Source organism: Cherax quadricarinatus, chromosome 54, assembly GCF_038502225.1.
Source record: "Cherax quadricarinatus isolate ZL_2023a chromosome 54, ASM3850222v1, whole genome shotgun sequence".
Lineage (NCBI taxonomy): Eukaryota > Metazoa > Arthropoda > Malacostraca > Decapoda > Parastacidae > Cherax > Cherax quadricarinatus.
The window spans coordinates 16,723,815-16,744,879 of NC_091345.1; the positions used below are offsets into that span (position 1 = coordinate 16,723,815).

At 44.5% G+C, this 21,065-nt stretch overlaps 1 protein-coding gene across 1 annotated transcript in view; it reads right to left on the minus strand.

The window, feature by feature from the left end:
• Positions 1-268: 268 nt before the first annotated feature.
• LOC128699156 (uncharacterized) overlaps positions 269-21,065 on the minus strand; it is a 136,738-nt gene continuing 115,941 nt past the window's right edge. Inside the window, exon 2 of the mRNA XM_053791704.2 lies at positions 269-1,722. Within this exon, the coding sequence (XP_053647679.1) occupies positions 449-1,722 (1,274 nt within the window). The 3' untranslated portion in view covers positions 269-448. The remainder of the gene's footprint in view (positions 1,723-21,065) is intronic.

Below are 21,065 nucleotides of genomic sequence, written 5' to 3' on the forward strand. Positions count from 1 at the left end.
CTGTATGCCAAATTCTCAAATCATACTTTATTGGAGTTTAACTACTTACTGTACATTCTTACTACAGAGATATAGATATAGCCAGTATGTTATGAGATATGATAATATATTATTTCAGAGCAATCCTATAATACTGACAATTCTCCAGCAAGTTTTTCCATTAAATAATACTGGTGGCAGCAAAGATAACTATCATGTTAGCAGATGACAGGGCCATATATGGCAAAAAATAATCTTGGCACTCATTATTCTATTAGTCAACACTAAATGACCCATATGGGTTTAGCACTTTTTTGTGAATATAACAGTGATAATCATCCTATTAGTGATTTTCCTCACTTTAGGAGACATAACCTTATATCAGAGACTGAGGGATGACAATATTATGCAGGAAGGATGAAGAGGCTGAGGGAGATACAGGCATTTCAGGTGTTGGTGGATAAGGATCTCAGTGCCTGAGAGGCATGTGGAGTGCCAGCTGAAGGGTGCAACACAATAAGACCAGGCCTGGCACTACTACAGAGGCAGCACCACCTACACCCATCTGCTGTGCTACAGGCAGCTTGTTCTCAGCATCTGTTGTAGCTAAGGAGTCTGACTGAGGCTTTTCAGCCAAGGTTGATTCTCCTCCTGATGACACTGTAGTGGTGGTGGTTGTTGTGGTTGTAGTGGAATGAATGAGAATCTCAGAGGTTAAAAATTCTCCCTCAATTTCAGTGTTGTTGGAGAGATAATAAGGCCTGGAGTAGTGAGCTTTTAATTCAGTCAAATGTGTATGCATGTGGAGACCATTAATAGAGCGAGGCCTTCGCTCTCCATCCCCATATACTGCTGTTAGTTTGGCCGAGTATAGGGCTTCATATTTACGCATAACAGCAATCAGTTTCACATTTACCCCTGCACCAGCTGGTAACTCAAATTCTACCTTTTGCTGCACTAGGTGGTCCAGTTCATTCTCAATGCCCCAGGTGATGTCTCTGATGTTACCGGATGGGTCTGTCACAGTTGTTTCCAGACCTATGATGGTGCCCCTTACACGGCCCCAGTAGATGATTTCCTTGGCAGTATAGTCCAGTATGTCACTGACTACCTGGTTCTCATTCTCAGGGTTGATCAGTGTCGTATTGGAGACGAGTTCCTCTGTGGTGAAAAGTTGACTATGTTCCTCATCACGCACTACGTGATCCACTTCATAGTGTACTGGTTCATCCTCAGTAAGAATGATAGCACTGGTCTGCTCATGGTACTGGCCATCCTTCACCAGGCAAGCTCGACGCTTATTGACATCAACATAGCCAGGAAGGACCTTACCTTCGTCAGTCTTGGCAATGGCCAGAAGCAGCATATTTGAGGTGGCGATTCCACGTGAAGGAATTGCTTGGAGTCGGTCCCATTCAGCAGGCACTACTCTAGCCGATTCATTAATAGAGACGAGAACTTCATATTCCTCCATCTCAAACACTCGATTGATGAAGGGAATGTGGCAGACACTGTCCACCACTGCACCTGAGATCCAGTTGGCATGTTGACGGGCTCGGCACCAGAGAGGACCTCCTTCACTAACAAGAAGGGCATGTTGGGGGGGGTTCTGGCCTTTCTGCAGGTCTACCCACTGCAAGGTGGAAGAGGTGAGAGAACGGCCGGGTTTGTCCAAGATCTTGGCCATCTCTACACCACAGCAGCACCCCACCAATGCTGCAGCAATCACCAGCAACACACACTCTGAAAAATACAAGGGTGTAAGTCATTTAGGACATTGAATGAGATGTGTTTATGTATGTTCGAGGGATGGCAGGATCAAGCAACCACATTTAAAATGAAGTGAACTATATGCTGTATTCTTTATACGGCCTCTCCTCACTTAGCAACGTACTCGTTTACCGACGACTTGGATTTATGACAGGCTCTCTGACCAGTATGCATACCTAAATAATGTATATTAGAGTTGATTTCCTCTATCCTGTTCATTAAAATATACAGTACACTACTGTATAAACATTTAAAAATATACCAGAAATGTTATAAATGGTGCAAAGGTGACATTAAAACAATATCAAAGATGGCTGACACAAACCAACTACCATTATAGTATGCTCCTCACTTAGCAACGAATTTGTTTGCCGATGAGGTCTTAAAAACAAAACCCCATCGTTAAGTGAGGAGAGGCTGTACTCAAATATGTTCATGTATTTAAGGTTGAAATATTAATTAAAATGATTCTCTATCATCCATAAATGCTTGTAACTGCATAAGTGTAAAATTTAACACGCTTGTTGCAGAAGCCAGACACAGGTATAGTAAAATTATAAAGAGTGGAGTCAGAGTACAACTGTGAGTTCCATCTTACACTGCTCAAATGCATTTTCTTTATGTCATAATTACAGTTCTTTCCTTACACAGTACGTACAGCTAATTAAAGGAAACCCTCATGTAACATGCATTCACATGACACATTACCAACCTGGAAGATACCCAAAGGATGTTTTCGAGGGTTAACACCCCTGCGACCTGGTCCAAAACTAGGCCTTCTGATGGATCAGGGCCTGATCAACCAGGCTGTTACTGCTGGGCACACAGAGCACTGATGCAATTTTCTTTACTATTACCATATTGCACAGAATAAACCATTACATCATGCCATATATCTGGAGAAAATAAGCTTCCTTTTCCTCTTCCTCCTCCATGAGTAAGTATTAAAAGGACCCCAATGGAAATAAGTCACTCTGAATTTTTTGGATTATATTAGGTTCTCTACACATATGCTGCTATGTATGATAATTTATGTAACAGGATTTGTGTATACCTAAATAAACTTACTTACCTATTTGTACTATAATCACCTATTTGTAATTACAGGAGCAGAGCTTAGCTCGTGGTGTCCCAGCTTCAGTGTTTATCATATTGATTTTAAGTTTTAAGAGTTTGTAGCACCTGATATTATCACTTCTAGCAACTTTGCTTATAAAGAACTCTGTTTTCTTTGGCACCTCTTATATACAGTAGTTTAAAAATATATGACTGACTTTTGTGTTTTCCACTGGTGGTGTTAGGAAGAGTTCTTTATCATTTTTATGCATTCTCTGATTTTGTGCTTATGTTGGGCTGCACGCACTGGGCACCAACAGCCTGGTTGTCCACGTTGTCATCCAGGAAACTGATCTGAGACCAGGTCATAGGGGTAGTGATCTTTCAATCACTAATAGGTAAAAAACATTCTTACTCTCCCCACTCAAACATCCCCTTCTAGTCTTATTACTCCTCTTCCCCTCACACCTCTTTTCCCTTCTGCTTCCCTCAAATTCTTCTCCCTTCTTTCATACTCCATTCCCTCCCCTTCCATCCTTCTCCCTCCCTTACACCCCTCACATGGATTTAAGGGTGGAAAGTCCTCTCTTACGAATATGATGGGTTACTATGAGAGTCCCAAAGATAAAACAAAAGTGAGATAGGGTTGAGTGAGATACAGTATCACATCATAAATTAGTTTAAAAATTAGAGGAACTTGCAGGGATAAAAGGCAGAGCGATTCAGTGGGTCAAGGGATACCTGAATAACAGAAGGCACTGACATCATAAACAGCAGCAGTCCTAATACTGGTCCCACAAGAACCAGTATTAGAACTGCTGCTGTTTCTAAGAGACCTGAACAACTTACCAGGGAGTACTTACTGAGTGTCATGTGCTGCTATTTTCTGATGATGTAAAACTAATGAGGGTAAAAAGAACGGGAGAAGATGGTGATAAGCTCCAGGAAGACCTCAACTGACTGTAGATTTTGTAAAAAAAAAAAAAAAAAAAAAGACCAAGAAATCAATGCATTTAAATATGTGGTCATGCAATTTGGAGAAGGTGAAGGCAAAGAAGCTGCAAATATCAGGGAAAGACAAATATAGTACCAAGCAAATCGCCAGATATTACATATGTAAGATAAGCAAACTTCATAATAACATTTCGGAACCTGAACAAAGAATCCTTCAGAACCTTACATGACATATGTTAGACCCAACATGAAGCCCACACCTGGTCAAGCACATACAAAAGCTCAAAAGTGTTCAAAGGTTTGGAACCAGACTAATACCAGAACTAAGAAGAGTGCACTATGAAGAGAGGTTGAAGAAACTGAACGTGATGACTGTGACGGAGGACAAGAAAAGACATGATTACGACATACTAAATCTTAAGAGAAATTGATATGACAGATAAGGGCAGGCTGAATTAAGAGGACCAGCATCAAAGGGATACGGGTGAAAGCTGAAGACACAGATGGGACACAGAGATGTAAGAAGTATTTCATTGGTTTCGGGGGTGACTGAAAAGTGGAAAGACTTGAATGAGGCAGAGGTGGAGGTAAACTCAAAACACAGCTCCAAGAGTAGACATGATATGGTCCAAAAGGCCAATGAAAATCTATGAGGTGGGGGCCAGGAGCTGAGTCTCTACTCCCGCTAACTCAACACACATACACACAATAATCAATAAAGAGCTCTGCATGACCTTGTTGAGTCAGCTGTGTCCTTCACTGGTAGACTAACCTCCCCTCTTATTTCCCTCACCCCCCCTCTCTCTCTCTCATATATATATATATATATATATATATATATATATATATATATATATATATATATATATATATATATATATATATATATATATATATATATATATATATATATATATATATATATATATATATATATATATATATATATATATATATATATATATATATATATATATATATATAATACACACAAGGAGAATGTTTGTTGACGCAGTTGGTTGTGTCTTTCAGATAGGATAATTAGGCTGCAGCAGGGACATATAAGTGAAGGAAATTACTCTCATTAAGCCCTTCAAGGAAGGAAGGAAGGAAGGAAGGAAGGAGCCCTTGATGGTGGTGAAGGGTTCTTTATCCAAGGATTTCAAAGCTAATCTCTGCTCCCCCGGATCAAAGATCACCTCCCATTTCCCGTAAAGGTTTAGAGGAAAGAATTTTAGGTGATTATGAACACTCTGGGTCCCAGGGCCGAGTCATCAGGGTCCCCTGACCGAATGATCGATGTCACAGGACCGAGTGATCAAGGTCCCAGGACCGAGTGATCAAGGTCCCAGGACCGAGTCATCAAGGTCCCATGACCGAGTCATCAAGGTCCCAGGACCGAGTCATCAAGGTCCCAGGACCGAGACGTCTTCAATAAAGGTGTCTTAACTGCGTGAATCAAGTTGTTTGTAGTCATTTGTCTGCTTCCTACACCTTACTAAGTCGTAATTAGACTTGATAAAGATCAGACTTCAAGCGTCGGGAAGAATGAGAAAGAGAGAGAGAGAGAGAGAGAGAGAGAGAGAGAGAGAGAGAGAGAGAGAGAGAGAGAGAGAGAGAGAGAGAGAGAGAGAGAGAGAGAGAGAGAGAGAGAGAGAGAGAGACAGGTAGGGTATTAGGGTAGAAAGAAGGGTTAGGGAGAGATAAAGGAGATAGGTGGGGTAGAGTAACATGGTGACAAAGGGAGGTGAGGAGCAGGGAGGGGGAACCACACCTGCCCTACACACTGTTGTAACGACAGCTGTTACTGAGGGAAGGATGGAGGGAGGGACTGATGATATAGGGAGAGAAAGAATGAAAGAAAGATGAAAGGAGGGAAGACAGGCAAAGAAAGGGGAGAGGGAGGAAAGAAGTGAAGGAAGGGAGGAGAAAATGAAACAGGCAAGAAAGAAAGGGAGGCAGTGAGGGAAGGAGAAAAAGAAAGCGTAGGGCAAAAAAATGAGAAATAAAAGGAGACAGAGGGAGGAAAAAAGAGATGAAAACAGCACCAGCCTAGTGTTGCACACCAGCCTAGCGTTGCACACCAGCCTAGTGTTGCACACCAGCCTAGCGATGCACACCAGCCAAGTGTTGCACACTAGCCTAGCGTTGCACACTAGCCTAGTGTTGCACACCAGCCTAGCGTTGCACACCAGCCTAGCGTTGCACACCAGCCTAGCGTTGCACACCAGCCTAGTGTTGCACACCAGCCTAGCGTTGCACACCAGCCTAGCGTTGCACACCAGCCAAGTGCTGCACACCAGCCTCCCCTCATGGAAGGTTCCTTGATGTTGGTGAGGGGCTCTTGATTTAGGGAATTGAATCTGTGCTCCAGTTCCCCGAATTAAGCCTGAATGCCTTCCACATCCCCCCTGGGCGCTGTATAATCCTACGGGTTTAGCGCTTCCCCCTTGATTATAATTATAATAATAATGCACACCAGCCTAGTGTTGCACACCAGCCTAGCGTTGCACACCAGCCTAGTGTTGCACACCAGCCTAGTGTTGCACACCAGCCTAGTGTTGCACACCAGCCTAGCGTTGCACACCAGCCTAGTGCCATACACCAGCCTAGTGTCGTACACCAACCTAGTGTTGCACACAAGCCTAGTGTCGTACACCAACCTAATGTCGTACACCAGCCTAGTGTCGTACACCAGCCTAGTGTTGCACACCAACCTAGTGTCGTAGCCTAGTGTCGTACACCAGCCTAGTGTCGTACACCAGCCTAGTATCGTACACCAGCCTAGTGTCATACACCAGCCTAGTGTCATACACCAGCCTAGTGTGGCACACCAGCCCAGTGTCATACACCAGCCTAATGTCGTACACCAGCCTAGTGTCGTACACCAGCCTAGTGTTGAACACCAGCCTAGTGTCGTACACCAGCCTAGTGCTGTACACCAGCCTAGTGTGGCACACCAGCCTAGTGTTGCACACCAGCCTAATGTTGCACACCAACCTAGTGTCGTACACCAGCCTAATGTCGTACACCAGCCTAGTGTGGCACACCAGCCTAGTGTTGCACACCAGCCTAATGTTGCACACCAACCTAGTGTCGTACACCAGCTTAGTGTCGTACACCAGCCTAATATGGCACACCAGCCTAGAGTCGTACACTAGCCTAGTGTCGTACACCAGCCTAGTGTCGTACACCAACCTAGTGTGGCACACCAGCGTAGTGTGGCACACCAGCCTAATGTTGCACACCAACCTAGTGTCGTACACCAACCTAGTGTCGTACACCAACCTAGTGTCGTACACCAGCCTAGTGTTGTCACACCAGCCTAGTGTCGTACATCAGCCTAGTGTGGCACACCAGCCCAGTGTCATACACCAGCCTAATGTCGTACACCAGCCTAGTGTTGAACACCAGCCTAGTGTCGTACACCAGCCTAGTGCTGTACACCAGCCTAGTGTGGCACACCAGCCTAGTGTTGCACACCAGCCTAGTGTTGCACACCAGCCTAATGTTGCACACCAACCTAGTGTCGTACACCAGCCTAATGTCGTACACCAGTCTAGTGTTGCACACCAGCCTAGTGTCGTACACCAGCTTAGTGTCGTACACCAGCCTAGTATGGCACACCACCCTAGAGTCGTACACTAGCCTAGTGTCGTACACCAGCCTAGTGTCGTACACCAGCCTAGTGTGGCACACCAGCGTAGTGTGGCACACCAGCCTAATGTTGCACACCAACCTAGTGTCGTACACCAACCTAGTGTCGTACACGAGCCTAGTGTTGTCACACCAGCCTAGTGTCGTACATCAGCCTAGTGTGGCACACCAACCTAGTGTCGTACACCAGCCTCGTGTCACACCCAGGTCAACCTTCACCCAGAGTGACGTCATACTTGTAAACAATCGTATATGCTCAGCTCTGGACATAACCCACTTCAATAATGGTTGCACCAGCCAATATAATGGTTATATCGGGCGGTATAATGCTTATACCAACCAATATAATGGATATACCAGTCAATATAATGGTTATACCAGCCGATATAATAGTTATACCAGCCGATATAATGGCTATACCAGCCGATATAAGTTATACGCTTCCACACACCCGAATATGTCCATAACCAGGACCATGACTATGACACAGGAGAATATGTGGCGTATACCCGTGGATATGATGGTTATATACTGCATTGATGGCGCTCAGAGTGGGAGAGGCGGGAATGTGGAAGAGGAGATGGACATAGAGGAGGAGCAGGAAGAAGCTAGCCAGACAACCGTGAAACAAGCCAGTCATAGTCATTAACTTCGTCAACCATTAAAACAGTCATGAAACAAGCCAATTATACAGTCATTAAACTAGACAGTCATTAAGCCAGACAGCCATGAAACAAGCCAGTCATTAACCTAAACAGCCATTAAGCCAGACAGCTGTGAAACAAGTCAGTCATACAGTCATTAAGACAGACAACCATGAAACAAGCCAGTCATTAATTAACCTAAATAACCATTAAGCCAGACAGCTGTGAAACAAGCCAGTCATAGTCATTAAACTAGACAGCCATTAAGCCAGACAGCCAAGCCAGCCACAGTCATTAAGCCAATACAACCAGTCATTCAAGGAAGCCAGACAGCCATTCTAAAACCCATCTTAGTACATATTCCGTCTTTTTTTATTTTCACTTTTCAAAGAAGTCTTTGATGAGAAAATTCATCAAAACTATTATTATTATATTAATACGAAAGCGCAAAACCTACAGGGAACAGGATCTGATCTAAGGAAGGAGAGAATAACTCCAATTTCCTGGATTAAGATCCCTTCACATGCATCAAGGCATGACCACCCCTCCCCTACCTACCACCGCGGAATGTCCCGGTTTACAGTTGCTGTATGACCCTTGCGGCTTTAGCGTTTCCCTCGTAAATATCATAAGCGAACGATTTCCAGAGAAGATTAGTGTAAGGTTATATCTCCATGATGACTGAACATCTGAGTGGTCCAAGATCTCCAGGAGAAATTCTGCAAGGGGGAACAAGACTGTTTTGGGGCCCCTGGGGGGCAGGCTGAGGCCCCCAGTCTAAGTGGATTTTACATAATTATTTTTCTACATAAACTAAAAATAGTTGAAATTACCAACAAAATCAAATGAAAAAAATACATAAATAAAACGTCTATGGTTATGAGGCCCCTTCAGAGCTTGAGAGCCGGACCCCGGACCAATGTACTTGCTGAGCCCCCTCTCACAGGCCCTGGCTCCAAGAGTTTCTGAACAAAGCGTCTGAACCAAGAACTTTTGGACCAAGAGATTCTGAACAAAGAATTTCTGAGTCGAGAGCTTCTGCATCAAGAGTTTCTGAACCAAGAGCTTCTGAACCAAGAGTTTCTGGACCACGAGTTTCTAGACTAAGAGCTTTTGAACCATGAGCTTCTGGATTAAGAGCTTCTGAGCTTAAAACTGTTGGACCAACAAATTCTGGACCAAGAGTTTTTTTTGACTAACAAATTCTGGATCAAGTGTTTCTAAACCACTAACTGCTGTATAAGGAGCTCTTGGACCAGAAGTTTCTGACACAAGAGCTTCAGGAGGAGCTTCTGGAGCATGAGTTTCTGGAAGTGTCTTAGGCTTCCTAACCAAAACCAGTCTGGAACGTTGCCAAGTGATGACAAGGAAAGTGGAGAAGAAAGGGAGGAGAGCGGGGAAGAGACAAAAGAGAGGGGAGGAGAGGGAGAAGAGAAGAGAAAAAGAGAAGGGAAGAGATAAAAGTGAAGATAAGGAGGGAAGGGAAAAAAAAGATAATAAGATTTGAGTAGAAAAAGGAGGTCAGCCAGTCAAGCGGTCAGTTAGTTGGAGAGCTAGCTAGACGGTCAGCCAGTTAGCTGAAGAGCTAGCTAGACAGTCAGCCAATCAGGCGGTCAGCCAGTCAGACGGTCAGCTAGTTAGTTGGAGAGCTAGCTAGACGGTCAGCCAATCAGGCGGTCAGCCAATCAGGCGGTCAGCCAGTCAGGCTGTCAGCGAGTTAGCCAGCCAGTTAGTCAGAGCTAGCTAGACGGTCACCCAGTTAACCAACCCACTATTTACCGCTCATGTCGGGTCGATACTGCTTGGCTACACTCCATTCTCTCTCTCTCTCTCTCTCTCTCTCTCTCTCTCTCTCTCCTTCACTTACAACAAACCACTGGTTTTCATTGAAAGCAGTCACGAGCCTTCATTCATAACCTATTTCCCCCCTACTTAGTGTCTTTCATTCATCTGGTTCTTTCATCATCTTCACTCATTACTCACTGGCCTCACTTTCATCTTCACACTCGACTAATGAATTCCTTCGATTCTGACTTCCATTGACTTCTTTCATCTCTACTTTCATAAGAACATAAGAAAGGAGGAACACTGCAGAAGGCCTGTTGGCCCATACTAGGCAGGTCCTTTACAATTTATCCCACTAACAAAACATTTGCCCTAACTAACAGAACTAACAACACTGCCTTCACCAAGAGATTGGACCGTGGGTCGTGGGCTCGGCAAGTGAGGATAAGCACCCACGGGTCTGGTAAGTTACTAAATGGGTGACCTCGTGAAGACGCCTAGCACTGTGCCCGTCTCTCTAGGGAGAGCGTGTGGGAGGGAAGGTAGAGGAGGGAGAAGGAATAGAGAAGAGGCGAACGTGAGTAGAAAGAGAGGAAGGGGGAAGTGAAGGATTAGAGAGGGAAAGGAGGAGATAGAGATGGAGGAAAAAATGAAAGATGGAGGAAGAGGAGGAGGAAGTGTAGGAGGAGGAGGAGAGGATAAGGAGGAGGATGCTTCACATGCACCACCCACCATCTTTCTTAAAGGAGAAGTTTCTCCTTCGTTCACTGTCTCTTGTTCTCTCTACAAAGTCTTGCCTGTGTCTCTGCTTGCCGGCCAGCTTGTCTGAATTCCTGCTTGCCTGTCTGCTTGAGTGCCTCTTTGCTCGTCTGCCTGCCTGTCTGCCTACTTTCCTGCCTGCCCCTCTGTCGGTAATTTTGGTTGCTTGGCTGCCAAAATGTCTGCGTTTGGTTGCATGTCTGCTACAATGTCTGCCCTCATTTCTCATCCACAATCTCTTCCCCTTCCTTCCCTCCCTCTCTCTCCATCTACACCTCCTTCCCTCCCTCCCCTCCACACCTCCCTCCCTTCCTCACCCACCCATACCTTCCCTCTAGCTAGTCCTCTCATACATAATTCATCCTTACCTTCAGCACCTCAATCTACATTTCCAACATCTCACGAACAAGATTTAAACAAACTTGGGAAGCAAATCCTGTCCATTTAACTACGCCCACTCCATGTTTCTCCTTCCACACCCCATCACATCCTATGGTGACAGCCGTGGGATACGAACCCACGCCTCCAAAGATGCTGGTTTGAGGCACTAGTCTCTTCGGAGGCGTGGGTTCATATCACACCGCTGCCACCATATTATGGCTTACAACACTCTTTCAATAAAGCCTGAGCAACCGCAAGAAGTATTTAGTCAACACCTGTCACTCACTGAACCCATCAACGAATCCCCAAGACGCCAATCGTTACTTATATTTAGATTTATATAGTTTTTACACACTGTTATATATGTAAACAATGGTTGCAATAATCATACAACAGCTCTAGGTATACACTCTAAGTAGTAGTAGTAGTAGTAGTAGTAGTAGTAGTAGTAGTAGTAGTAGTAGTAGTAGTAGTAGTAGTAGTAGTTGAGCCAGTCAAAGACTAAGAAAGAGGAGCACTGCAAGGACGCTCTCTCCTATGTGCGAGTTATTTGTGTATTGTTCGTCACGGTATTGTGCCTTTTTGTTATTCAGGAGTCTTGTTTTAATTGCATCATCATGTTATTTCCACTGGGGTCCTCATATATCTACTGGGGTCCTCATATATCTACTGGGGTCCTCATATATCTACTGGGGTCCTCATATTTCCACTGGGGTCCTCATATTTATATTGGAGGCCCTCGTATTTCCACTGGGGGTCCTCATATTTCCACTGGAGTCCTCGTATTTCCACTGGAGTCTTTATATTTCAATGTGGGCAATTTTATATGCAGTTCCTATATATTTTGGGGTGCACTGGGTACGATGCAAGTGTAAGACCAGAACGACATAAAGAAGAAAAAGAAGACCCCCAAACAATAGCAGTCGAAACAGCTTCAGCAGAAAAAGGAAAAAGAAAGACACGCCATTCCACGAAAGATGTGTTGCTCTGATGAAGCCAAACCAACCGCAGAGACCAGCTTCTAAGTAGCGTTGTGACCACAACCAACACTCACGGTAACCGCAACAAAAACACCCCAACCAACCGCTTCAAGAATTAACAGCTTATCCTCACGCAATATTCAAATACAAATAATCCTTTTCAAATGCTACTGCCGAAGTGGCTAGTTTATTGTGAACCTCGTGGGAATGGAGAAAGGCACACTGTATGAGGTAGCAACATCGAAGCGAGTATGTTGAGTACCTTTAATTAAAAATAGGTTAGACTGGACTGCAGATGACCACGCATTCATGAAAGTATTTTCTTTAAAGCCTGTTACCCCTCTTCTGACCTAAAATTGAGAATAAGCAGAGAGAGAGAGAGAGAGAGAGAGAGAGGCAGAGAGAGAGAGAAGAGAGAGAGAGAGAGAGAGAGAGAGAGAGAGAGAGAGAGAGAGAGAGTGAGAGAGAGAGAGAGAGAGAGAGAGAGAGAGAGAGAGAGAGAGAGAGAGAGAGAGAGAGAGACCTGGTGTAGAGGGACCAGCAGTCTCTTGGTGGGGGTGAAGTAATTTAGCCAAAACTTACGAAATAATGAAGCTGTCAGGTGCTGGGTGACAGTGTACTGGTTGACAGTGTGCTGGTTGACAGTGTGATGGTTGACAGTTTGCTGGGTGACAGTACTGGTTGACAGTGCTGGTTGATAGTGTGCTGGGTGACAGTGTACTGGGTGACAGTACTGGTTGACAGTGCAAAATGAGTGTACTGGGTGACAGTGCTGGGTGACAGTGTACTGCGTGACAGTACTGGGTGACAGTGTACTGGGTGATAGTACTGGGCGACTGTGTACTGGGTGACAGTACAGCGTGAGTGCTGGGTGACAGTGAACTGGGTGACAGTGCTGGGTGACAGTATAGTGGGTGACAGTACTGGGTGACAGTGTACTGGGTGATAGTACTGGGCGACTGTGTACTGGGTGACAGTACAGCGTGAGTGTTGGGTGACAGTGTACTGGGTGACAGTACTGGGTGAGTGCTGGGTGACAGTACTGGGTGACAGTGCTGGGTGACAGTACTGGGTGACAGTATAGTGGGAGACAGTACTGGGTGACAGTGTACTGGGTGATAGTACTGGGCGACCGTGTACTGGGTGACAGTACAGCGTGAGTGCTGGGTGACAGTGTACTGGGTGACAGTACTGGGTGAGCGCTGGGTGACAGTGCTGGGGGACAGTACTGGGTGACAGTGCTGGGTGACAGTACTGGGTGACAGTATAGTGGGTGACAGTACTGAGTGACAGTGCACTGGGTGATAGTACTGGGTGACAATACAGCGTAAGTGCTGGGTGACAGTGTACTGGGTGACAGTACTGGGTGACAGTGCTGGGTGACAGCACTGGGTGACAGTACTGGGTGACAGTACTGGGTGACAGTGCTGGTGACAGTGCTGGGTGACAGTACTGGGTGACAGTGTACTGGGTGACAGTACTGGGTGACAGTGCTGGGTGACAGTACTGGGTGACAGTGTACTGTGTGACAGTACTGGGTGACAGTGCTGGGTGACAGTACTGGGTGACTACTGGGTGACAGTACTGGGTGACAGTGCTGGGTGACAGTGCTAGGTGAGTGCTGGGTGACAGTGCTGGGTGACAGTACTGGGTGACAGTACTGGGTGACAGTGCTGGGTGACAGTGCTGGGTGAGAGTGCTGGGTGACAGTGCTGGGTGACAGTACTGGGTGACAGTACTGGGTGACAGTACTGGGCGACAGTGCTGGGTGACAGTACTGGGTGACAGTGCTGGGTGATAGTACTGGGTGACAGTGCTGGGTGACAGTACTGGGTGACAGTGCTGGGTTACAGTGATGGGTGACAGTATAGTGGGTGACAGTACTGGGTGATAGTGTACTGGGTGACAGTACTGGGTGACAGTACTGGGCGACAGTGCTGGGTGACAGTACTGGGTGACAGTACTGGGTGACAGTGCTGGGTGATAGTACTGGGTGACAGTGCTGGGTGACAGTACTGGGTGACAGTGCTGGGTTACAGTGATGGGTGACAGTATAGTGGGTGACAGTACTGGGTGATAGTGTACTGGGTGATAGTATTGGGCGACTGTGTACTGGGTGACAGTACAGCGTGAGTGCTGGGTGACAGTGTACTGGGTGACAGTGTACTGGGTGACAATGCTGGGTGACAGTACTGGGTGACAGTACTGGGTGACAGTACTGGGTGACAGTGCTGGGTGACAGTGCTGGGTGACAGTGCTGGTTGCAATTATCGCACTTTCCGGAACATCATTTGAGCAGATCTTCTTCACTGATGATAAGTCTGGCCGCGTTAAACTTCATAAAGAGATTGTGAGAATCACGGTGGATGACGCAGGCCTTGTTCAGGTAGTCACTAATGCATGTGTACTGCTGCTGTTGTAACACCTTGTTCCAGGCATCATGTGTACTGCTGCTGTTGTAACACCTTGTTCCAGGCATCATGTGTACTGCTGCTGTTGTAATACCTTGTTCCAGGCATCATGTGTACTGCTGCTGTTGTAACACGTTCCAGGCATCATGTGTACTGCTGCTGTTGTAACACCTTGTTGCAGGCATCATGTGTACTGCTGCTGTTGTAACACGTTGTTCCAGGCATCATGTGTACTGCTGCTGTTGTAACACGTTGTCATGTGTACTGCTGTTGTAACACGGCATCATGTGCTGTTGTAACACGTACTGTTCCAGGCATCATATGTACTGCTGCTGTTGTAACACACGTTGTTCCAGGCATCATATATACTACTGCTGTACACGTTGTTCTCATATGTGCTGCTGCTGTGCTGTAACACACGTTGTTCCAGGCATCATATATACTGCTGCTGCACGTTGCTCATATATACTGTGCTGTAACACGTTGTTCCAGGCATCATGTGTACTGCTGCTGTTGTAACACCTTGTTCCAGGCATCATGTGTACTGCTGCTGTTGTAACACGTTGTTGTGTACCACATCATGTGTACTGCTGCTGTGTAACACCTTGTTACACGGCATCATGTTACCTGCTGTTGTAGTTGCATCATATGTGCTGCTGCTGTTGTATTGTTCCACTCATATATACTGCTGCTGTTGTAACACATCATGTTGTTGTAACACAGGCATCATGTGTACTGCTGCTGTTGTAACACCTTGTTCCAGGCATCATGTGTACTGCTGCTGTTGTAACACGTTGTTCCAGGCATCATGTGTACTGCTGCTGTTGTAACACATTGTTCCAGGCATCATGTGTACTGCTGCTGTTGTAACACCTTGTTCCAGGCATCATGTGTACTGCTGCTGTTGTAACACGTTGTTCCAGGCATCATGTGTACTGCTGCTGTTGTAACACGTTCCAGGCATCATGTGTACTGCTGCTGTTGTAACACGTTGTTCCAGGCATCATGTGTACTGCTGCTGTTGTAACACCTTGTTCCAGGCATCATGTGTACTGCTGCTGTTGTAACACCTTGTTCCAGGCATCATGTGTACTGCTGCTGTTGTAACACCTTGTTCCAGGCATCATGTGTACTGCTGCTGTTGTAACACGTTGTTCCAGGCATCATGTGTACTGCTGCTGTTGTAACACCTTGTTCCAGGCATCATATGTACTGCTGTTGTAACACGTTGTTCCAGGCATCATGTGTACTGCTGCTGTTGTAACACCTTGTTCACGGCATCATATGTACTGCTGTTGTAACACGTTGTTCCAGGCATCATATATACTGCTGCTGTTGTAACGCGTTGTTCCAGGCATCATATGTACTGCTGCTGTTGTAACACACGTTGTTCCAGGCATCATATATACTACTGCTGGTGTAACACGTTGTTCCAGGCATCATATGTGCTGCTGCTGTTGTAACACACGTTGTTCCAGGCATCATATATACTGCTGCTGTTGTAACACCTTGTTCCAGGCATCATGTGTACTGCTGCTGTTGTAACACGTTGTTCCAGGCATCATGTGTACTGCTGCTATTGTAACACGTTGTTTCAGACATCATGTGTACTGCTGCTGTTGTAACACGTTGTTCCAGGCATCATGTGTACTGCTGCTATTGTAACACATTGTTCCAGGCATCATGTGTATTGCTGCTGTTGTAACACGTTGTTCCAGGCATCATGTGTACTGCTGCTGTTGTAACACGTTGTTCCAGGCATCATGTGTACTTCTGCTGTTGTAACACACGTTTCCAGGCATCATGTGTACTGCTGCTGTTGTAACACATGTTTCCAGGCATCATGTGTACTGCTGCTGTTTTAACACACGTTGTTCCAGGCATCATGTGTACTGCTGCTGTTTTAACACACGTTGTTCCAGGCATCATGTGTACTGCTGCTGTTTTAACACACGTTGTTCCAGGCATCGTGTGTACTACTGTTGGCTCACACGTTGCTTTTGGTATCATGTGTACTAATGCTGTTATAACACACACTGATCCTGACTTCAACAGTTTTCTCTCTCACAGTCTGTCACATCACTACTCTCCTATAATAGATTCGACGATTCTGATGGTTTTCTGGCTCCAGTGGGCCCCAGTAATTGTGGTAGAAGTTATAGTTGGTTACCCGGTTATGTTGCTCGTGTTAGCGATGTTCTTAGACACTTCGCCCACTGGCAGAACAATAAGTCTTCCAGGAAAGTGTTGCTGTCTAGCTGTGTGAACAACCCCTAGTGCTCTCCGTCTACGGGGCGACCGAAAAGTCTGGACACATAGGCCAAGTTGCATTTTTGTAATAATTATACAGTAATTTTAATGAATATCTTCATGTTGTTCACCATTAGCGATGCCAAGTTCAACGTGCTTTGCAAAATTCACGTGAACACAACGCAGTAACTCCGGTAACAGCGGGGGGAAAAACAATGTTAGTAATATTTCCTGTGTCCAGACTTTTGGGTCACCCTGTACAGTCACTCATAAAGTTAGGTTAGGTTAGGTGAGGTTCGTCAGGAAACAGGACAAGTATTTCCTGACGCCGGTCTTAGTCAGATGATGACCCGCCGTTGGAGCTTTTGTCATCTGACCGAGGCCTTCCGCTGGCTTACCGGTCCACCCCATTAAAAATTAAGGTTTTAAGTAGATTACTCATAAAGTGGAAAGGAAACTAAAGCTAGAAGAATGATGAATATAAGAGCTCTCCTGAAGGAAAGGAGGGATGGAAATCCTGTATGATGTTGTATACTCTGACCTAGATACCGACGATCACCCGTCTCTTGGTTCTCGTGTCATGGTGGGCAAAAAATGTAGCAATTTGTTTTATTTAGTAGGATAAACCATGAAGGATGGTTTATCACCCTCCCTGAGGATCAGGTCATCAGGGATGGGAAGCTGGTCATCCCCATTCCTCCTTCCCCCGCTTATTCTCATCTTTGTAATAGATTGAAAGAGTTATTCAAAGCGAAATGTTGCCTCACTGACTATCATCTGACATGTGTCTTCTTGCACACTCGTCTGTCTCTGACATCATCTCCTTCCTTGTTAACCCCTTGTTTATATAATAAAAGTTATGAACGCAAAAGTCTTTTTTTTTTTTTTTTGGAGACCTTGTATCCGGCAGCCAAATGAGCTTTAAATTATGTTTAATTAAAACACCCGATATATGTGAAACTAAACGTAATCCAGTGTAATCCTGTATTAATGTTGGTAGAATTGCCGACAATATGTTAGGTAAAAGGACACAAGTGCAACTAATGTGATATTTTATTGTGGCAGTTTCGCTCTCCAGGAGCTTATACTACAGGCTTAGAGTGAGGTGTAATACTAGTGGTAGTAGTAGAAGTAATATTAGTTGTAGTGGTAATACAGTATGGTAGAACAATCAACTTGCACATGAGTAAAAGGTTATAAAAGCTATTACTTGGGTAGCATAAAAATAGGTTAGACAAATATTTCTGTTAGTGGTTGGATTTGGGAAGGTCTGCCACAATAAAATGTCACATTAGTTGCACTTGTGTCCTTTTACCTAACAGTGTAATCCTATGCTCGCTTTCGTCATTCTATTATATCATCTCTTGTAGTCTGAATCCGGAGTAATTCAGTGTAATCCTATGTGCATTCTTGTAATTATTCATCTTCCCAATCCGGTGTAACCCTATACACGTTCTCTTTCGTTATCTGAACCTGCTTTAAATTCTTTGAAATCCTGTAATCCTATGTATATACTCGGTCGTTGGAGGACTGAAGGATTTAATAAAAGGAAACACATCAGAGGATTTAATCTCATTTGAAGTTCAAAGACAAACTTGAAATCAGCGATCAAAGGCTTTTATTCACAGTGGTGACGTGTACTTAGCTCTGTGAAGACCTGTTTGTGTGCTCTCTGTGAATCTGAACTAGGATGCCCTCTCTTGAGCAACTTTACCAGCAGCTGAGAGAAGAGCTCAGAGTTGCTAAGATGGAGATACGGCGATTAACGGAGGAGAACAAGTGGATTCGTAGTAATCCTTCTGTTGTGAGTCCCCAGGTTAAGAGGGGAGCTTGGTCAGTGGCCGGGCAACATGGAACCAAGCTGAAGATCAAGAAAACGGTTGGAGAGGCAGAAACAACGAGAAATCAGAAGACTACCGTGGAAACTTCCAACCCATTCTCGGTGCTACCTGACGAATGTGAGTGTTCTACTGGGAATGCCACAACGAGCACCAAAGAAGCATTGGCAGACGTGAGTAAGACATCCCTAGAAACCCCAATGAAGACCATCGAGAACGTCTTGACGAATTCTACAAGTGGTGTAATGCTACCTGGCGAATGTGAGTCGACTACTCGGAGCATCACGACGGACGACGCCAAGGAAGGTAAAAACATTGTTGTTGTTGGGGATAGCCAGATTAGGTACATGGATAGGGCATTCTGCTTGAAGGATAGGAGTAGGAGGCAGAGAGTGTGTTTTCCTGGGGCTGGGATGAAGGATATTGTTAGCCGTCTGGATGACATCATGAGAGGTAATGAGAGCAATCCTATTATCTGTCTCAGTGCTGGAGGCAACGATGTTGGCAGACGTAGGAGTGAGGACCTGATTAGCAGGTATAGGTCAGCAATAGAGATAATTAGGAGGAAGGGTGGGAAACCTGTCATATGTGGCATTTTGCCAAGGAGAGGAGTTGGAAATGAATGGTTGTCCAGAGCAATTGGTGTCAATTGCTGGCTGGACAAATACTGTAAGGAAAATGCGGTAACATTCATTGACAACTGGGACCTCTTCTATGGCAGAAATGACATGTATGCCAGGGATGGGGTTCACTTATCTAGGTGTGGGGTGGGAGCACTGGCCAACGCAGTGGAGGGAGCTGTTAGGTCTTTAAACTAGGAATAGTTAGTGGTATGGGTTTTGGCGGGAAAACTGTGAAGTCGCAGGGTAGTAATATGAGTACTAGGAGAACTAGTAATAGGCAAAATGAGGTGGATATTGGAAAGCCAGTGGCACTAATTGACAAGGACAGTAATAGGTTTAGTGGAATAACAGAAAGGGTAAAGAGAGAGGAGGGTCTTTAAATATTTATTACACAAATAGTCGCAGTGCTAGGAATAAGATGGACGAGTTGAGACTAGTTGCTAGTGCAGGTAACATAGATATATTTGCCATTACTGAGACGTGGTTTAATTCAAAAAGTCGGGACATGCCTGCAGAATGTCACATTCAGGGTTTTAAATTGTTCCAAGTAGATAGAAGTATCGGGAAGGGGGGTGGGGTGGCATTGTATGTCCGAGATCGCTTGAACTGTTGCATAAAAACGGGTATTAAGTCTGAAGTAACACATACAGAGTCTGTTTGGATAGAATTTTCAGAGGGGCATGAAAAAATAATTTTAGGTGTGATATACCGTCCAGGGGAGACTACTATGGGAGGAAATTGTTAGGGCCACAAGGCACGATAATGTAGTAATTCTAGGAGACTTTAACTTTAGTCATATTGATTGGAATTTCTTGACTGGGAATTTAGAATCATACGACTTCTTAGAAGTAGTTCAGGATTGTTTTTTGAAGTAGTTTGTGACAGAACCTACAAGGGGTAATAACCTGCTTGACTTAGTTCTGGCAAACAATGAATCCCTTGTTAATAATTTAGAAGTTTCAGAGGAACTGGGTGCTAGCGACCACAAATCAATTACATTTAGAATTGAATGGAAGTATGATAGTAGGGATAACTCAGTAACAGTCCCAGATTTTCGCTTAGCAGATTACGATGAGCTTAGAGAACACTTATCATCTGTTGACTGGGGTAACGAAGAGAGCTATCAATATGACAGTTTTCTGAGCACAATACATGCTGCTCAAAGAACGTTTATCCCTTATAAGGAAATTAGATCAAATAGAAATGACCCAAAATGGATGAATAATAGGCTGAAATATCTACTAGGGCATAAGAAAGGAATTTATAGGCGTATCAAAAGAGGCGAGGGTCATTTTATGAATCAGTATATTGACATTAAGAGGGACATTAAAAAGGGGATAAGAAAAACTAAAAGGGACTATGAAATTAAAGTTGCTAGGGATTCTAAAACTAACCCAAAAAGTTTTTTCCAGGTCTATAGAACAAAAGTCAGAGATAAGATAGGTCCCTTTAAAAATAACTATGGGCATCTTACTGACAAAGAGAATGAAATGTGCTAGATTTTAAATAATTATTTTCTCTCAGTTTTTACACAGGAAGACACTAATAATATTCCGGTAATTAATTTTTATAGTGGATCAGAAGAAGATAAATTATGTAACATCACAGTCACTAGTGAAATGGTTGTGAAGCAGATAGACCGACTGAAGCAAAATAAGTCACCGGGTCCTGATGAGGTTTTTTTCAAGGGTTCTAAAGGAATGCAAAATGGAAGTCTGTGAACCATTAACTAATATTTTTAATTTATCTCTTCAAACAGGTGTAGTGTCTGATATGTGGAAGATGGCTAATGTAATTCCTATTTTTAAAACAGGGGACAAGTCGTTACCGTCAAATTACCGCCCAATAAGCCTGACCTCAATTGTAGGCAAATTACTAGAGTCAATTATAGCTCAGATTATAAGAAGCCATCTCGATAAGCATAGCTTGATTAATGATACTCAGCATGGATTCACAAGAGGCCGGTCTTGTCTAACTA